This window comes from Aricia agestis, chromosome 19 (assembly GCF_905147365.1).
Source record: "Aricia agestis chromosome 19, ilAriAges1.1, whole genome shotgun sequence".
NCBI lineage: Eukaryota > Metazoa > Arthropoda > Insecta > Lepidoptera > Lycaenidae > Aricia > Aricia agestis.
The window spans coordinates 4350330-4367772 of NC_056424.1; the positions used below are offsets into that span (position 1 = coordinate 4350330).

General features: G+C 37.0%; 1 protein-coding gene across 1 annotated transcript; it reads left to right on the forward strand.

Annotated features, from left to right (window-relative positions):
• The first annotated feature begins 1330 nt into the window (after positions 1 to 1330).
• Positions 1331 to 4042, forward strand: LOC121736703 (ras-related protein Rab-24-like). Its single transcript, XM_042128069.1, has 5 exons — positions 1331 to 1567; positions 1829 to 1917; positions 2076 to 2202; positions 2444 to 2591; positions 2860 to 4042. The coding sequence occupies exons 1-5, from the start codon at positions 1454 to 1456 to the stop codon at positions 2994 to 2996; spliced, it is 615 nt and encodes a 204-aa protein (XP_041984003.1). The 5' UTR covers positions 1331 to 1453; the 3' UTR covers positions 2997 to 4042.
• Positions 4043 to 17443: the final 13401 nt, after the last annotated feature.

The window sequence follows — 17443 nt, forward strand, 5'->3', positions numbered from 1 at the left end:
TGATGTAGTAACTAGTAAGTAGAGAGCGAGGAAAGGAACCTTATATTATGCGTATTTGCCTCATAAAATATATTATATATAAAAAACTGGCCAAGTGCGAGTTGGACTCGCCCATGAAAGGTTCCCAAAAAAGATAAGGTTTATTTTTATGAAATTTATAGGTTTTTGATATATTTTTACATTTCAGTTGATTTAATGGAAGTCAATTTAAGATTAACCATTTATGGCGTATAAAAAAACTACTAGCTAGATTTCGTTCAAACCAATTTTCGTTGGTAGTTTTTATAGTAATGTACATCATTTATTTTTTTTAGAATTATCATGCCCCTACTTTAGAAATAAGAGGGGGGGGGGGGGGGAACAGAAATTTTACCACTTTGGAAGAGCCTCCCTCGCAAACTATTCAGGTTAGAAAAAAATTATATTAGAAACCTCAATATCATTTTTTAAGACCTATACATAGATACCCCAGACACAAAGCTTAGATGAAAAAAAATTTTTTTTGTTTCAGTTGTACCTATGGGGACCACTAAAATTTTTAATAATTTTTCCATTTTTGTATCAAAATCTTAATGCGGTTCACAGACTTCATCTACTTACCAAGTTTCAATAGTATAGCTCTTATAGTTTCGGAGAAAAGTGGCTGTGACATACGGACGGACAGACAGACAGACATGACGAATCTATAAGGGTTCCTTTTTTTTCCATTTGGCTACGGAACCCTAAAAATGTCCAGATAGTGTCAAATGTTAAATTTCCGTCAGAGTTTTGTCGGGATTTCGGGAATGTGAAAGAGTGCGGTTGTTTTTGTATTATTTTTCTAAAATTGTGTTAACTCGGTTTTTAATTACGCATTAAAAATCGAGTTGGTATTAGATATTCGTTAAAGTGCACAAGTGTAGGCAAATGCAACTTCCAAAAACGTATTTTTTTTGTGTACCCTCAACTGCGTCGAAAGTCTACCACTTTATTGAATCGACCGACTTGATTCTTTGACTGTATTGACTTTTACTCAGACTTTGACTAGACTTTTGACCTGACAATAAAGAGAAACGATTCCGAAAATTGTACATATTGTTTTCGCGCCATTAATTAATACTTGACACTGGCCATGGTTATAAAGCCAAAACTGTGCTATAATAAGAAAAAGTCCGTCAAATTTGTGTCAAATTGACACTTGTGGGCTGCAGTCATTGCTGCCATTGGAGCCATTAATAAAAAAGAAGGAGGAGGAGACTTGCTCTTGCTGCAGTCAGCAGTTTGACAGATGTAATCCAAACAAAGATTCTACAAATATATACTAGTAATCTGTGCAAAGATTTGATTTATCAGTACATTATAAAAATATTTACTTATTACACTTTAATTATCATAATTTAATAAGGTTAAATGCATCTTAATTAATATGTCATTTGTTATCTACTAATTGTGATAAAGTAGCAAAGAACCCAATATGAGTAGATGCGATTTCAAGATAGTGCTTTTAGGCAGTGAACATGTAGGGAAAACAAGCTTAGTTATAAGATTTGTTAATTGTAATTTTAATTCTAGTACACCCTATCAGAATGTAAGTTTATTTTAAGTATTAATTACCTTACCTAACCTACGTTAATGACTTTATCAATTAAAGCAAACTACACCATAAACTAATGAAGTTATCTTTTAGTATCAAACTCCTGTTTTGGAATGATTCATCAATATTATAAAATCTATTGTCTGGGATTTTTGCGTCGTATTCATAGCATTTCATAAATACAATTTTTATTATGAAAATTGGAAAAGTCAGTGTAATAAATAAATATATTATTACATGTTGATATTTTTGCAGACCATAGGTGCAGCATTTTGTGCAAAATCAATGCATGTAAATGGAAAAGATTTTAATGTAGGAATATGGGATACGGCTGGCAGTGAAAGGTATATTTTATATTGCCTTACATCTAAATACATTTTGTGATATAAGTACATATTATATTATTATGTATAACCTCTAAGCACCTATCTGGCTAGTTTTAAATAATGTTAAGACTATACTTAACTAATATCTTTTTAAACATAAATATAAAATTTTACAGATATGAAGCCATGACAAGAATGTACTATAGAGGTGCCCATGCAGCTATAATATGCTATGAACCTTCATCGCTGGAATCTTGGACAAGGCTACGACATTGGCTGCAAGAACTACGAACTGTAGAAGAAGTGGGTAATATCTTTTATTATAGCAAAACAGCTGATAAATATACTGTTAGAATTTAGACGGTTTCTTTCTCTTTTTACATAGATTATAATTATAATTACATTTGCACGTGTCATTAAATTGAGAAAAATTTTTACTGTACCTTTAGAATACTGAAAAAGTAACATCTTCTAAGGTATTGTACAAAATAGATAAGTGTTGATTTAAGACATCAAGTTAATCCAAAATCTGTCTGATTTCCAGGACTGTAAGGTGTACTTATGTGGTACAAAGAAGGACCTTCTGGACATGGGTGCAGTGGAGCGGCAGGTTCCCGAGGACATTGTGGCCACATACTCTCAGGGCCTTAGCGGTCATTTCCTCACATCCAGCAAGACTGGCGAGAATGTAGGTTAGTGTCAAATGTTTTAATCTTGTAGATTTTATCATAATGCAAATAAAAAAAACTGTACAGAAACATTTACACAATCACTTTAAAAAATTTATACATAGCCATGTCTTTGTTGTCATATTTTACCTTTAGTCACTCTAATTAAATGGTTTCAGTCAATGAATTTGGTAGTCATTTCATCAAATAACAGATTCAACCCAGATGACTGCGACATACAAAGAACCTTTCTCATTAGGCTTGTGACTGATATAAATACTTTATTTTTCAGAAGAATTCTTCACAAAAATTGTAGAAGATTGTGCAGCTGATAATAGAATGATGAAGATGGTGGAAGAAGCTAGAGTCAAGTTACAGAAAGAGGAAGCAGCTTATAAGAATAAAAACAAAGATTACTGCTTCTGCTAAAATCTGATATTTTAGCCAATAACGGCCTGAGCGAAATTGTATTGGCTTTAGAAAGTGACAAAATATTGTTTACTAGATGACGCTGGAACTCCGTTGTACCAAAAGTAGTTTATATGGTGCGGGAACCGTACATTTTTCTTGGATAAAAAGTATCTTATGTCCTTTCCCGGGACTCTAAGTATCTCCGTACCCAGCATTTTCGTTTTAACTTTCTTGTGTGTAAGACAAGGACAACTGCATCCGTGCATTCTACCTGTCTCTTTCTAGAATTTCAATGTGTATTGCTTAGCTCTGTTTCAATTTATTTTGTGATAAGAATGCAAGCAAACTTCACCGAACTAAAGCAACATTGCAATCCACACAGTAAATGCGTGGATAATATAATGACAATTCATTATAATATCCACGCATTGGTAGGCGGTAGCATTGTATTCACCTATACATATTTATATTGAGATCAAAATTTTCGAGGCAATTATAGACTGCTATTTATCTGTGATCCATTCCAATGTAACATACCAAAACAAAACTTGCCTCTCAGGCTGGATTTATATCCGTCCGCGCGATTGAGACTACAAGCAATAGTATGTAACGATTTATTTAAATAGCGGCGCGGTGGAGCTGTCACTTAAGGGGCCCATTCACGATAGGCCGCCTTGCCGTGCGCCGGCTTATGCAGGATAGTGAATGGTGTCGGCAACGACACTATTCACTATCCTGTATAGCCAGCGGACGGCAAGGCGGCCTGCCGTGAATGGGCCCCTTTAAATACATTTGCTTTTGTGATCTCGCTGTGTAGCCACCAAACCGCGCGTTCGGGCGGACGCATATGAATCAAGTCTTAAGGCCCCACTCATTAACAAGTCGCCGGCGCGGCAGGCCGTCGCCTGTTGATCGGAAAAGACCACAGACTCACAGGTCCCTGACGATTTTGTATCGACGGTCAATGACTGTCAGGCAGCCTGCCGACCAGAGCCTGCAGGGGGACTGTTAATATGTGGGACCTTTTACATAATAATATAAGGTAATCATACTAATATTTAGACGAGTTTGCGTTTTAAATGAACGTGGGCGGGAGCGCTACTGGTAAAGGAGAACTGTCAAAAATGATGTGTATGATGGCAGCGTTAGCTCCTTTTTACGCCACGTTCATTTAAATCCTTGTCGAAGATGCCTTGATGTTTTTTTTGGTTGACTATTACTTTTCAATCTTAACGTTTAGGCATGTTTAAAGTAAGCAGTAGCCAGTAGAGTGTATGCCCATTGTATGCCAATAGTCTTAACTGATTTTTCCAAATCTTATATTAAATGTAAAATATGAGTTGAAAAACAATGCCTGGTTTAAAATAATCAATATAATATTATATTATCATATATCAATAAATACTATACAGTATCAATAAATTACATTTCCACTTAATTATAATGTTGAATAATATTTGAAATATTCGAGTCCGAATAACATATTTTTATGGTATGTGGTGAGGTGCCACATAATATAAAATGTTAAAGTTGAGTGTTATTGAAATAACATGAATAACACTCAACTTTAATATAACATTTAATATTTTAAATAAAAATATTGATAGAATGTACTAAAATTGTTTACTTAGGTGTTGTCAGTCACAAAATTAAAAATTGCTGTATTTTTACTACAAAAATGTAGGAAGTGCAATTTAAACCGATTTTACACGCTTCTTGCTTATGAAAAGTGCAGTTTTTAAACTTATGACGTAAGGAAAATGGAAGCCAAAAATATGATACCGTTTATAAAAGCTTTAAAATATATTTTAATAATATTTTACAATAAATGTGTATACTTAGTTGTAGCGTTTTTCTTAATGGTTCCTTGTCTTAGACCGAGGTCTAAGATAGCAATATTGATAGTTTTTCACAAAAAGAATAAAATATAATACTGAACTATTTTACTAGCGCTTTAGATTTGCTTTCGTTAAAATGTTTACCTATCAACAATACCATAATAGATAAACTGCTGCCAAAAACACTGGAGAATAACTTTCAGCCGTGTTCTTAAAAACTCACTAAACATAATGTAAAAGTGCTGCGCGGTACTGCTTTAATAATATTATAATTTAAATACATATATTTTTTAAATATCTATGGACGCTTACACCACGTCAGTCTGGCCCCGTGGTAAGTACCTGAAGGACTTGTGTTACGGGTACCTACCAGACAACGTAAATATGTATATTTAATACTTTTATACTATACATACATTTAAGATTTTTATTATAATATGATACACATATTTAATACAATACACATCGATGACCTAGGCGCGGTCCGAAGGGGGGGGGGGTCACAGGGGACATGACGCCCCCCAAAATCTAAAGTCAAATTGAAAAATCTCAAATTCTTGTCAAATAATAAAAGGACATTTCTATCTATCCCCTAACCACCACTGCGTCCGACCTTAGACAGCTGGCAACCCAGAACGAAAACCCAGAAAGAAAAAAAAATAGTGTAGTGACTATTGAGTGACACCCCCAAAAATTTCAGGATGCGACCGCGCCTGCCTTGACCCAGGAACTTTGAAAACTTTTTTTTCCGTCGGCGGGCTTCGAACCCGCGACCCCCGGCTTGAGCTACCAACGTGCTCACCACTGAGCCACAGCCCACAGAGGTCGTCGTGCTTTGTTTTGTTTCATAATAATATCTGAAATCAAGCTTATGTGTGCGCACGAATCACGATTCAGGCACTTTAGTTATGTCTGTATATTATGTCACTGTCACACATACATGTGACGTATGACTGTGACAGTCACAGTCATCACGGTGAATATTCTATTTTATTGAATTAAGTATATGACTAGCGAATTCATTGCACATGCACATCTCTGGCGCGCAAGGTGAGGGGCAGCGACAACACTATTCTAAAAGTGTTAGCAAATAGGTTTGACTTTGAGTATATGAATCATTGTTCGATGATTCATATGCGTAAAGTCACTACCTTGCGCATGTGAATCGTTGAGCGGTGGTTCTTATGCTCAAAGTCTACTTTTGATAATTCTAAATTTAATTTAATCTTAATATTATTTTAACTTCAAAATATAATAGGTACTTAGTTAAATTTCATTGTAATTTAAAAATATGACCTGTTGATGGGTTGAAATAAAGATTTATTTATTTATTTATTTATTGAATGGAACCATTTAGTTTACAGTAGACTAGACTAGTAATTGGCCTTTAGTTTTAAGAGGGCTACTGACCCAAAAAATTAAACATCGTCCTTCTCTCTTCACGCTCACGCCCGTCTTTCATATGCCAGGTGAAAAAGTCAAGCCTCATCGGACATCGCCAAGTTAGTTTTACTTGAATAAAAGACGAACTATGTACCTATAATGATTATGAAAAAATTATTTTGAGCAAATTTAGGTTTTATCAATGCCTTTTTAGATATTAAAAAATATTAAAGAAAAGACAGCAAACTTCGAAGATCCAAGCAAAAATGTGTCTAAAACAAGGTTTTTAAAAAAAAAGAAACTATCGAGCATTTTTTCAGTAATCGTGTTTTCGTCTTGAGCATTTAATCTTCATGAACTGAAGTTACTTGTGCAAAAAAAACAGTTTTCTAGACCTTACAGATTCTGAGATCTAGGTTTAAGTATGTACTCAAGTTAGGGTCAGGTGCATTCTTAACGTTAAATTTTACAGTAAATGACATGACGAGTTGGTAATTTGTCAAAAATTCAATAGTTTCGCTTAATGAAATTCGCTAGTCATTTAATCAAATAGCAGATTCTACCAGATGACTGCGACATAATATATTAGATACATGATACGTCATATTATTTTAAATAGGTACTTACTGTGGTTTTACTGTAGTCCGTATATATACGTTTAGTCATAGGACTGCATAATACGAAAACATTGTAAACTGACATTATTTCTCAATAAATCGGGATTCGGGACAGTACCCGATACCTAACTTCCCAGACACAGCTGCAAAAATGTGAAACTTGAACCTTATTCGTATTGGCTTAGGGTCGAAAAACCACCCTTAGTTGGTTGGTTTGTCGCCAACCTATATGAATGCTACCATTGCTACCTGAAGCCTGCTTTTAAAAAAAATTGTATAAAATTCGCGTTCACCCTTTCGGCTGTACCTGCAGGATGGGAGAGTATTTTTGTGCTGGAAACCAGATTAATTCTAAGAGGAGACTCTACCCGACTCTCAGGACAGCTATCAGTGGCGGATTTACCAATAAGCTAAGTAGGCTGGAGCCTAGGGCGGCAGATTTAGAGGGGCGGCAAATTTAGTCCCATTTTTTTTCTTACAGAAATAAAAAATCCCACCAAAAACATTTCTTGTAAGATATTGCCGAGACGACCGCATAGGGTTTACGATTTACCCTGTGAAAAAGATTGAGATCTCATGTAGAGCCAAGCTTCTGAATCTACACGGCCTAACTCTACTGACCCTAACTTAAACAAATTCTACATACCAGTAAATATGTATGGCTTCGCCGTTTCGCTACCGCACAGTGTAAAACTTTGTGTGGTCGTTTCAGCAAAATTTTTCAAAAAATGTTTTTGGTGGGATATGATTGTGAACTAAACTAACGCGAACGTATTGAATTTCAAAGGTCAGTTATAGGGGCGGCAAAAATTTAATAGCCTACAGGCGGCAAAATTGTAAATGCTCGTATTACTCAATAAGTCAATAGTTATAGTTACTCGACTTTAGTCAAGTAGATAGGAGTAACTAAACCTGAATTTTTAACCGAACCTACTTAAATCATTTTAAAGCGCATTTTTCCGTGATACAAACTAGGTACTATAAAATATGACGCCCGCCCGCATAAGTGTCTCCATACGAGTTACGACTTACGACCATCCCAAATTTTTGCATAATCGGTTCAGCGGTTTGGGTGTAAAGAGGTAACAGACAGACTTTCGCATTTATAATATTAGTATGGATGTATCTTACGTCCTTTCCTGGGACTTGTCGACGATTAAATTAGTTATTAAAATGAAAAATATGTCGAGCCGTTTCGAGTTCGAAAACGAACAATAAAATTCTTATTTTTTTATTAGTCGATCTTTAGTCGAATAGGTCAAAATATAGCGATTGAGTTGCTTCTTGAAAAACCAGTTTCATTCTTAAAATAATAGTCACCTATTGTCATTAAAATATCCAGTTCAAAGGTTTTATAATAATCCCCAATACTTGGTAACTTGATTATACTTTAAAATATTTATAGTTCTTTGGTTTTGCCTCGGGCAATGGGCACAGCTTGCGTTCGATTCTCAAATTGAATAGCTCAATTTGTGGAGGCATGGGCGTACCCAGCTTCTGGGCCAGGGGGGGGGCAAATTACCCAGGTTCTGGTGCCAGGGGGGGGGGGGGGGCAAATTATCCAGGTTCTGGGCCCGGGGGATGCAAATCAGATTTTTCATAAGCTGGGTGCTTATAAAAATAAATAATTTTTAGCAGTACAAATATTGTATTGCAAACAAATGGCAAAAATTAGTTTTCTTAATTTTTATAGAAAAAAGTACTAGATAATATACTTAGTAGGGACGTCAAAATGATGCACCCCCCCCCCCCCCCTCGGTACGCCCATGTGTGGAGGTATCGTTAATGATACTCATTTAATTTAGCTAATGTTCATAATGATCATAAACTATTTAGCCGACTTAAAAAACGGAGGTTCGACCGTATATAATTATATGTTACGCTCAAAGACCGAAAACGCTCAGTGAGCGGCGAAAAAATGGCCCACAACGCGTTGTGGTCATAGTGAAACGGCCACGACGCGTTCTGGTAATCACAGAAAATATACCACATAGCGAAATAATTCGTGTCGTGGCTGACGTGCTATTCGACCACAACGCGTTGTGGTAATCAAGAAAAGCCATGACCCGTTCTGAGCTTTTAATTAAGAAATTTAAAAAAACCCCCGCCAAAACAACTTTAAAAAGTAATGAAATAATATTTACTGCCTTTAAGTTCAAATAATTCCTAACTTGTGTAAAGTAATATTTTAGTCCATAATTGTTGTCACGGTGTGTCGGGGGACCGCCAAGTAAACTACAACCTACAAGCGCCAAGTCGCTGGTTACCTATCTCGATTCAGAATGAATGATCGCGATGACGCTGTGAATTGATCCTTAAACTTGTTATGTGAAATCAAACATCTACATTAGCGGTCCCCCGATACACCTTAACAACAATTATTGACTAAAATATAACTTTACACAAGTTACGAATTATTTGAACTTGAAGGCAGTAAATATTATTTCATTACTTTTTAAAGTTGTTTTGGCGGGGGTTTTTTAAATTTCTTAATTTAATTTTATACTTTTTAAACTTGTGTTGGTTATAGTGCAGAATAATTCCTATCAACAGAATCATATTCTCATGATTACCATCTATCAATGCCCTTTTCGATGAGGCCGTTAATATGAGCCCAAACATAAAACCTCCACTTTGGGTTCATACGAAGCTCGGTTCCTATAGAATCCAGGTGATGCTGCAGCAGCAGCATGTAAATATTTACTGTTTATACTTTATCTACTTCTTACTGGTTGTCGCAATTAAAATGAGCCCAAACACGAAACCTCTGCTCTAAGTTGGCAAGGAATTGGATATCCTATTGATTACCAGGTGATGCTGCAGCACCAGGTCAACTTTCCATTATTATGTGTATACTTATATTGTATATTCACAAATGTCACGAACTAGAATGAAATATAAAACCCATCACACGACTACAAGTTGCTAACGGCCTTTCATGAACCAGATAAACCCTGATTGTCCAGCACTGAGGAGGCTGATGATGATGAATTATAGCTAAGAATACTCTCGATCGTGTCAGCTTTTAAACAAAAAAAACTAGATCAAAATCGGTCCACCCGTTTGGATGCTACGATGCCACGGACAGATACACACACACACAAACAGACAGACAGACAGACGGACAGACACGTCAAACTTATAACACCCCTCTTTTTTGTCGGGGGTTAAAAACAGCCACGACGCGAATTCGTCTTGTGGCCCTAATGAAAACGGCCACGACGTGTTTTGAAACCAGTAGGCCTATCGGATCGGATGAGAATGCCGCGTCCTGCTCTAACAACGTCATTTCATGTTTGTTACAGTAGGACGCAACATTCTCGTACGATTGTTTGAGTTTCAAAACCGTTTCGTGGTACGGGCTCCTTGCCAGTCACGCAGGAATAATTTTATAGCGCCCAAGTTTGTGCGCAATACACAAGAGCACTCTGGTTTTAATGAAACCAGGCCAGTTACGCAGGAGTAATTTTATAGTGTCCAAGTGTGTGCGCAATACACAAGAGCACTCTGGTTTCAATGAAACCAGGACAGTTACGCAGAAGTAATTCTATAGTGCCCAAGTGTGTGCGCAACACATAAGAGCACTATTCTTTACTCTCATAACCCAATAGAGCGGAAGAACAGGTGCAAGACCGACTTTTTACACGCGCACAAGTAGCACTATAAAATTACTTCTTCGTAACTGGCGGTTTCATTGAAACCAGAGTATTACGGTCGTGGCCGTTTCACTATGACATGACCACAACGCGTTGTGACTTGTGAGCCATTTTTTCGCTCACTGATCGTTTTCGGTCTTTGAGCGTAACATATTATGTTATACCCAATGTTATACCCGCGATATGCAGACCGTATAATATATATACCTTTTTTTTGTTTGATCTCGGATAACTTCGCTGTTTGTTGATGATGATTGATTGATTTTGATGATTCTTTTTTTTTGTTGGAAAGAGGATACTTCACATGTGGTCCCATGGTAAGGAAATACTCCTTGAAGTCGGTTTTTCGAGAGTGAGGAAGGGACTTGAGTTTCGAATCGCAGAGGACCGTCTAGTATTTTGTGATTAGCTGGTGAACTAACTATATTGACACAATACTAAGTACTAACTCCGGGTTCTGACGAGTGTAACGTGTAATGTAATTCACCGTGTAATGTAACACGAATTCTACGTGTGGACGGCACTACGAGGATTACATGTAACGCTCGGGGTTTATCCATCGGCTGTCGGTTTTCGCGCGAGCACAAAGGCTCGTTTCGACAATTCGCTTTGAGTTCGTGTGCCGTCCACACTGTTGACGCTAAATTACACTACATTACACGTTACACTCGTCTGGACCCGGCTTAAATGCAGACATGCAAATACACAGTAGAGTTCGACAAGGCTGTTTATGAACGTGGCGAGAAAAGGAACTAACGCTTCTATCATACAAAAACGACTTTTTTGACAGTTCTCCTTTACCAGCAGCGCACATTGACTGACATTGACACATTCAATTAAAGCCTGGTCGAACTGTAGCATAATTTCCATAGATAAAGTATTATAGTACCTCAATGATAATTTCTGTCATCTTCGCAGCAAGACAATATCATGTCGAACGCGCCTTATGCCTCTATGTAGTGTCCGACCGAAGCTTCGGCTTCGGCTTCGGCAACCGAAGGCTTCGGCCAAAAAACTATCTTCGGCGAAACTTTCGGCTTCGGCCTAAAACCCGGCCGAAGCCGAAGGTTTCGCCGAAGGTCCGAGCAACCGTCGAAATTGAACGAACTGTTACGAAATACTGTGTGAATCGTGAGAGAGCGACGCGACGCGACGGACCGGTCGTGTATGGAATATGGATAGGGCACTGGGATGAGTGAGACTCACCGTCAAATACAATAAACACTAACTTCTTAATAAATCATTTACTTTTTATTAAGCAGTTAGTGTTTATTTTATTTTTTAGTCTAGTTTCGGTCTAGTCGAGTAAAACAAAGACTGATTGATTGGTCTAATTATTGTTATTTGTGAAATAATAAAGAAATTATTATTTTTTACAATAGTACAGTCAATAAAGTAGTTGTAGAATGCGTGAGCGGGAACCTAAGAGGTTTCTGCTGGAACTTATTCAGGGTTCTTAGGAACAAAATATACTAAAAGTCCTTAAGTCTAGGAGGTGAAAAGGAGGATGACAAATGTCAAAATTTTTGGTTTTTGGCTAATAACTAAAATACGATTCGTTATAGCAAAAATGTTCTACAATGAAAAAAAACTTATTAAATTCTCTATTACTTTAATTCTATACACTTTTTCCGAATTCTTATCTGTTTTCGAATTTCGAACTACACACTCAGGAAAAGTGAAAATAAAAAGTGTTTTATTTTTAAATATTCCTAGCAGCGACTAATGTATATGCGATTCTGAAACTTCCAGAGCGTGTAGATAAAAAAAACGGATGACAATTGGGAAAAACTATATAGAATCATAGTTTTAGAGAATTGATTTTTTTGATTGAATTGATTGAATTAATGAAATAAGCTTTTATTTCATTATAGAACTTTATTGCCACAACGCATCGTTTTTCAGGTATTAGCCAAAATTTAAACATTGAGACTTTTGTCACCCCTCCGGCTCACCTCCTAGATGTCAGGACTTTTAGTATGTTTTGTCCCTAAGCACCCTGAATAAGTTATAGTAGAAATCGCTTCGGTTCCCGCTCACGCACTCAATACCCTCCTTTGAGTCATTCCTTAACCAGACTACAAGTAATTAATAAATAAGTCACAAGCTTTTATTACTATCTCTAAATCAACTTCTATATGAAGCAGTCAATATGGAGGTAAACCGTCAATATTGAAGTTTTGAAATAATTTTATTATTCATTGTAGCTTGTAGACACTTTTGAACAAAATTAATTACTGAGAGTCGAGATTAAGATTATCAACCGTTATGGCGATTGCCGATTAATCGGCTTCGGCTTCGGCCAAAAATAGACCTTCGGTCGGAAACTACCTCTATGTGAAGCGAATTTCACGCACACGGCTGGGATAATGATATATTTACGGCCGTTCCCAATATTTGATCTATCTCTGGTTTTGCCCTACTAGAGATTGGAATAGCTCACAATGGACATAAAATATATGTCTCTAATGTCTAATCTGAGCTATTCCTATCTCTAGTAGGGCAAAACCAGAGATAGATCAAATATTGGGAACGGCCGTTAGTCATTTTCAACTTCGTTTAAGGTATTGTCGATACTACACTTTGACCTTTATTCCTAGGAAGCAGATAATGTTCTCTTTCGCACGACCACACGGTGACGTGTAACGGACTTCCTAAATGTTATTGACCTTAGCTTTTTGGAATTCGTAATTTATTGCGTTGTTTACAAAACTAGCTAAAAGCCGAGCTTCGTAACTTGAGAGGGCTCGCGTCGTCACAACTCATGAACTCACACCTTGACTGACTGATGATGAGTGATGACACTTATATCTACTTAAACTTACTAAAAACCTATCACGCCTATAATTATGTCAATTATAGGCGTGATAGTTTTTCCGTAAAGTACACAAAATGTAGACCGTACATGGTTGTGGGATATACTAGGTCTCGCTTCGCTCGCCCTAATAATCGAGCGAAAAACTTTGGATCCCTTTTGACGAAAAATGCGGAAAGGTAGGTGAATGAAATTTTGCACAGTTAGGTATTAAGCCCCAATTTCACCAACGACTGTTAAAGTTAACGCTCGAATTAGTATCACGTTACCTCTTTCATTTTTCTTATGAATGAAAGAGAAGACATGTCATTTTAACAAGCTGTTAACACTAACATACGTTGGTGAAATTGGGGCTTAGTATAATTATATGTATTATGTTGAAGGAGTGCATGGAGCTAATATTATTTTGAAATTATGTTTTTATCATGTAAGTACCTACACTAGATGACGCCCGCAACTCCGTTGCGCCAAAACTCGTTTATCGCGCGGGAACCGTACATTTTTCCGGGATAAAAACTATCCTATGCCCTTCCTCGGCAGTCGGGACTCTGGACTCAAAGTATCTCCATATCGAATTTCAGCTAAATCGGTTCAGCGGTTTGGGCGTGAAGAGGTAACAGACAGACAGATAGACGGACAGACAGGCACAGTTTCGTATTTATAATATTAGAATGATTTTTTTTAAATAAACAAAACATTAAGTACGGTACACACATTACAATGTGCACACTACCATCTTTTTGAATGACAATTGACAAGCCTATTACATTACATACGAATTCTCTTTTGTTTAAAATACGAATACGAATTACGATATCATCAGAGTACGTCATGTACTCTGATGATTCTGCAGCTATGCGTCCGTCGACAGTCGACACATGCTTAAAGGATATTATCAATTATGTCATATGAGGCAGGATTCCAATAGATTGTAATTCTGCCTCATAATATTATCTATACTCCACTCGGGCTAACTTGTCGCTAGCGGTCGTTGACTCCCTGTCAAAAACTTGTCATTTTCCATATACTTAAGTACTAGTAGATTGTCATCACATGCGAAATGTAGGGTATGAGATGGGTATGAGACTATCACTGGTCTATAATCCGTACCTGATAAATAGGTATGGACTTGTATAAATACCGTACTGGAACTTAGAAGACGTGTTTTTACATAAACTGTGAATTGTAATAATATTAAGCTGTGTCATTTTGTCAACAAGCAGGTGAGTCCCCGAGTTAGTTGATTATTAATTGTGCCTACTGTATAAAGTATAAACTGGTTCCATCGCAACCAGTCTTGAATCCGCTATGGAAAAGTGGTCTTTTCTTTTCCCTTTTGACCTCCGTCGAAAGTTAAACAACAGGTAAACCGCATCTTTCTGCGAACCGCTCTATTTTTAAACGACGTAAACAGAGGGATGTTGTTAAGACTTGAGATGTCTGCACTTAAGAGGATACACCAGGGGCGAGAGAAATTAAAAATAGGTATTTGAAAATGTATTGCTGTCTCACCAATCTCAAGTCTCCCACCGCAGAGCGCGATAGAGACAACACGGCAAAAGTTCTAATAAAAGAATAGAAAATCTTCGATTCGTTGTCCGCTGATTCCTTCTCCAAAACACTTTTTTCATTAAGAATTAAAGCAAGGGTTGAGCTGTGTTCCTATGTTTTATTTTTTTTGTATATTTTAGCCAGTTTTGTTTTCTGGGTGTTTAAAAACAGAGGAAAATCTGGCTATTTTTTTGGGTTTTTGGACGTTCTTATCTTTTTTAATAATAAAATTATGAAAAAAAAAAAGAAAACATAGGGACATGCTAATAGTGTCCAGATATTCAGGAAAAAATCATAACTCTACCGGCATTATCCAGGGAGGAAACAGGGGACAACGTTTGTATGGAAAATCGTTGATTTTCTGCAGTTGTCTCTATCGTTTTCTGCGGTATAGGCTTGAGGTAAGGGAGACAGCTATAGATATTACACGTACTTTTTTTTCATTTCTATAGCCCCTGGTGTATCCTCTTAAAATACGCCGTGTGCGGTCAGCGGTGTGCTATGGGGCATGGGCGTATTATGTGCGTAACTGCAACGTCGTCGCTTCCAAGCGGGTAAACCGATTTTGATTGAGTTTTCATTGGTCATCGCATTTTCGGGGTCTAAAATAGTCTAAATAATAAAAGGCTATGCTATTTCATAAAGTTTATTGTGCTGATCTTAAATAATGAACACGATCAAATTTAATTTACTTCTGTTACTTTATTGGTTTAATATACATAATATAATAGATTTAAGGCCTGTTTCACCACTTTCTGATAAAGCGCTTCGGCACTTTATCAGAAAGTGGTAGGTTATCCACAACTTTTTTGAAGTCAAAAAAGTTCTGTCTGTCATCTGTCAAGTTAAGTGGTGGATAGCCTATCCAGCACTTAACAGGAAGTGGTGAAACAGGCCCTTAAAATCGAGTTTAACCTAGTACCTAACTCTGACGAAGGCGCCACTGCACTGAATTAATGAGGGAAAGACAGTCGGTTATTTTCCGCATAAAAGTTCCAGTGTTTTAATTATGTATTGCATTAATATAATATATTCTGCCCGCATGGGTAATGGCTATACACTATACAGTCTAGTCCTTAGTATTTTGAATTTTCCGATTACCGTCATGAATTTGTTATTTATCGTTTGATAGGCCTCCTTTTTGTTATCTTACCTAGAAATATACAAAAAAGTCCCAACTCCCATTGGTAATGTACCTAACGATCATCATGTCGTTAACAACACCAATTAAAATATTATATTTTGATTGATTGATTGAATGGCTTTACCACTTAGGTTGAGGCTACCAAGCCCTTCCGCTGAAAAAAAAACGCTAACAAGGCACCAATTACTTAGAACTTATAATTTGGTGCGCGGGTGTATGATGTACCAATTACCATCGAGGAAATTGATTCCTAGGCAGATGACGGATCTACGTCATGTGGTCGGCTTATGTCAATTCAATGTTAGCTTTTTTTTACGAAATAAGGGGGCAAACGAGCAAACGGGTCACCTGATAGAAAGCAACTTCCGTCGCCCATGGACGCTCGCAGCATCAGAAGAGCTGCAGGTGTGTTGTCGGCCTTTTAAGAGGGAACAGGGTAATAGGGGAGGGTAGGGAAGGAATAGGAGAGGTTAGGGAAGGGAAAAGGGTAGGGGATTGAGCCTCCGGTAAACTCACTCACTCGGCGAAACACAGCGCAAGCGCTGTTTCACGCCGGTTTTCTGTGAGCCCGTGGTATTTCTAGGCCGGCCCATTCATCCCTCTCCCACGGATTAAATGTGTGTAAAGCTGTGATCGGTCGGTCGGCTGGGTTTGACATAACGCGACCAAATTACGGAGGTCCCCCATCTGCCAATGAATCAACTTCTCTGATAGTACCTAAGTAATGAGCTTAGATGCAGATTTTTTTTTTATAAATACAATCAGCTTAAGTTTTCATTCTTGCAAGTTTCATTTCATGCATGCCATACGCAAACATACAAAAGACAGAAATATTGAAGAAATAACTTTAAAAAAATTACGAGCACACTGCTACAACATGGTCACTGGATAATAATTTTTAAATTGTTTTAAACTGGTAAAGAAAACACGATTCAATTTCTGAAATTACTTAATTTTATTTTATTTTTATCTTCTCTAATTTTAATATATTTAAAGTATTAAAATAAACTTAATATTTAATTTAAACCGCTACCGCTTATATCTTGCACCACTCAGGCACCTGCGCATGCGACTTTTGGTGGCGCCTTGTTTTATAGGGCTGTTACATTCAAGTTATTGTTATATTCTTAAAAATGCTATGATTTGCTGCACATAAAAATGTGGATCCTTATTATGAGTCAATATATAATATAAAATTATGAGTTTCAGTCAATATACTATGACTGTATTTATCTACTAGATGACGCCCTTAACTCCGTTACGAAAAAATCGTTTATTGTGCGGGAACCGTACATTTTTCCCGGATAAAAAAATTTAAGTACTTTGTTCTTTCCCGGGACTCAAAGGTATCTCATTACTAAATTTCAGCAAAATCGGTTCAGGTTTGGGTGTAAAGAGGTAACAGACGGACAGACAGACAGATAGACAGACATACCTACAGGCAGACAGGCAGACACATTT